This window comes from Colobus angolensis, unplaced genomic scaffold (genome assembly GCF_000951035.1).
Source record: "Colobus angolensis palliatus isolate OR3802 unplaced genomic scaffold, Cang.pa_1.0 Scaffold60, whole genome shotgun sequence".
NCBI classification, from domain to species: domain Eukaryota; kingdom Metazoa; phylum Chordata; class Mammalia; order Primates; family Cercopithecidae; genus Colobus; species Colobus angolensis.
In genome coordinates this window covers 1,523,324-1,526,590 of record NW_012119599.1, presented here as the reverse complement: position 1 = coordinate 1,526,590, position 3,267 = coordinate 1,523,324, and the positions used below count along the sequence as shown (strand labels likewise).

The window sequence follows — 3,267 nt, the reverse complement described above, 5'->3', positions numbered from 1 at the left end:
CAGTCAAACTGGCCTTGAACTGAAATGTGGCTTCAGGTGATCCGCCTGCCTCAGCCTCCCAAAGAGCTGGGATTACAGGCGTGAGCCACCACGCCTGGCCAGGCCTGTGTGAGGTTCTAATCGAGGATGCTGTACGCGTGTTCCTGCCTCAGAGCCTTTGCATGTGCCGTTTCCTCTAGCAGGAGTGCCCTTCTCCCAGCTGTCTGTCAGGCTTACTGTATTCCCATCTCTACTTGAATTTCACTACCTCAGAGAAGCCCTCCTTGACTACCCTGTCTGTATAGCCCCCTTCCATGACTCACCATCCTCTGAATATGCCTTATTTATCCTCTTAGTTCTCACTACCTCCTGGTATACAGTCTGTTTTGGGGGTTACTTCTTTGTGGTCTGTTTCCTTCAACTACATAGAATGTCAGCTCCAGGCCGGGTGTGGTGGCTCACGCCTGTAATCCCAGCACTTTGGGTGGCTGAGGCGGGTGGATCACCTGAGGTCGGGAGTTCAAGATTAGCCTGAGCAACATGCAGAAACCCCATTTCTAATAAAAATACAAAACTAGCCAGGCATGGTGGCACATGCCTGTAATCCCAGCTACTCGGGAGGCTGAGGCAGGAGAATTGCTTGAACCTGGGAGGTGGAGGTTGCAGTGAGCCGAGATTGCGCCATTTCACTCCAGCCTGGGCAACAAGAGCAAAACTCAGCCTCAAATAAATAAATAAATAAATAATAATAATAATAATGTCCGCTCCATAAGGGAAGGGAATTTTGTCTTGTTCTCTACAGTATTCCCTGCACCTACCACAGTGTGTGCCTTGGATGAGGTTCTCAATATATATTTGTTAAATGAGTGAATGAAGCGGTAACAAGCTTCTGAAAAAATAAGTTGACCATCTCTGCTCTGGTCCTATGGGGCCATCTCACAGATGGAAACACTGAGGTTTGATTCAAGGTTTGAGAACAAGGGTCCCATGTGATTGTGTCACCTTCCTACTTAAGAGACTTTCATGCCTCCTGAATGCCCTCAAGAGCAAGTCCAGGCCGGGCATGGTGACTCAGGCCTGTAATCTCAGCACTTTCAGAGGCCCAGGTGGGTGGATCACCTGAGGTCAGGAGTTCAAGACCAGTCTGGTCAACATGGTGAAATCCCATCTCTACTAAAAATACAAAAATTTACTTGGGCATGGTGGCGGGTGCCTGCAATCCCAGCTACTCAGGAGGCTGAGGCAGGAGAATCACTTGAACCTGGGGAGGCGGAGGTTGCAGCAAGCCAAGATTTTACCACTGCACTCCAGCCTGGGCAACAGAGCAAGACTCTGTCTCAAAACAAAAAACAAAACAAAAAAAAATAGTAAGTCCAAATTCCTAACCTTAACTTCCAAGCCATGTATAATCTAATTCTGGCACACTTACTAACTCGTGGTCAATATTAACTCTTGTTATTGCTGGGCAATCTTGCTCAGTGGTTAAGTGCCATGGACTGGGAGTTGGATGCACACTTATGATTGAGTCCTGACTCTGTCGCTTACTTGCTGTGTGACTTCGGGTTGGTGAATGAACCTCTCTGAATCACATAATCTTGAACTGTCCTGTTTGATCACGCCCATGTTCCTCCCCTTCTCCAAACTCTTCAGTGGCTCCTCATAGCAGTCAGGATAAAATCCAAACTCCTCACCTTGGCCTAAAGGCCCAGTATGGTCTGGCCTTTGCTGACCTCTCTGAACTCATCTCAAAATGTTACTTTTCTTCAACGTTTCCACTCTAAACCTTCTGCCCAAGTTCTTTTAGTTTCCCAAACTGGCCAAGCTTTTTTGCCTCCAAGCCATTGCACATGCTGTTCCCTCTACCAAAAGTACTTTCCCAGTTCTTCATTCTTACTCTTTGTATCTCAGCTGTGATGTCCCCTCCTCCAGGAAGCCCTCCTGGACAGCCCCCCAACCTCACCCACCAAAATCAGAAACCCTCTCTGGGCTCCCACAGTCCCTAGGATCCCCTACCCGAGCCCTGACCCCTCAAGTCATCACTGTCTTCCCCACCCCTCTACTAGACTGGCTCAGTCATCCATGTGTCCCCAACCTCATCGAGCACGGGGCAGGTACTCAGGGAGGAACGGCTGTAGAAGAAATAATCCAGAATCAAGGCTAAGCAGGAAGTCTCTGTAGTCAGCTCTCCACACCTCTATCCCAGGCATGACGTTGGGAAAATTACCAAACATGTCTGAGTCATATTTACGAAATAGTAAAATAGTATGCATCTCACCGCATTGACGATTCTATCAAGAACTAACAGTGAGAGTTCAGGAGGTGCTGAACTAAGCAACTTACCTGTATTAGCTCATTTAATCTTCACAGAAACGCTTTGAGGTGCAGATTATTTTTATCTCCATTTTACAGATGCAGCAACTGAAGTACAGTAACTTACTCAGATGACACAGTTGAGTGGCAAAGTTGTGACAGGAGCCCAGGCAGCCTGCCTCCAGAGTCACTACTCTACACTGCATTTCATGAAATCCTGCCTGCGTTGATGAGCCCAGGTGTGGACCTGAGTCAGGCCTCCTAGGTCTGGTTCCATTCCTGACTCTTGACAGTTACTAGCTAAGGGACCTGGGGCAAGTCATTTCATTTTTCTGAGCTTCAGTTTCCCTAGCTATAAAATGGGGAAAAGGACAGCATCCACCTCACAGGGCTGCAGCAAGGCTGGAACAGCGCAGGCACACAGCCGACTCTGTGTTTGCTCTCGCTAAGCGATGCCGAAGACACTCACCTGCACGTCGGTCCTCCCGGCGGTCTTCCGACAACACGTAGCGCTGGGGGCAGGCGCTTGGGGGCGGCGGCTGTGAAGAGGGGGCTGCAGGGGGCTCCTCCGTCCCAGCACCTGCCCCTGGCCCCGCCACACCTGGCCCCAGGATGGCAAAAATGGTCTCCTCTTCCGCGGAGAAGGCGTCCTCTGCGGCGGGCCCGGCGCCCTGTGTGGAGTGCGGCACGCGAGCGAGCTTCTCCTTGGTGCGGCGCTTGAAGTCGTTCCAGCGCTTCTGCACCTCCTGGCCCGTGCGCTTCCAGCTGGTGATACCGTTGATCTTGGCGGCGATGCCGTCCCACACGCGCCGCCGCTCGGCCACGCTCACCCGACGGCTCTGCGCGCCGTAGAGCTGCGGGTAGTGGGCGCGCACCTCACGGATCAGAATCTGGTTCTCTTCGAACGAGAAGCGCGGCTTGCGCAACCGGGTGGTTTCCTCCGCTTCGCCCGCCGCCGCCGAGGCCATGGCGCCCCCC

The 3,267-nt window shown here is 51.6% G+C and overlaps 1 protein-coding gene across 1 annotated transcript in view; it reads right to left on the bottom strand.

Moving 5' to 3' along the window:
- Positions 1 to 3,267, bottom strand: part of MYPOP (Myb-related transcription factor, partner of profilin) — a 19,493-nt gene extending 16,226 nt beyond the window's left edge. The window contains exon 1 of the mRNA XM_011963151.1: positions 2,759 to 3,267. Within this exon, the coding sequence (XP_011818541.1) occupies positions 2,759 to 3,257 (499 nt within the window). The 5' untranslated portion in view covers positions 3,258 to 3,267. The remainder of the gene's footprint in view (positions 1 to 2,758) is intronic.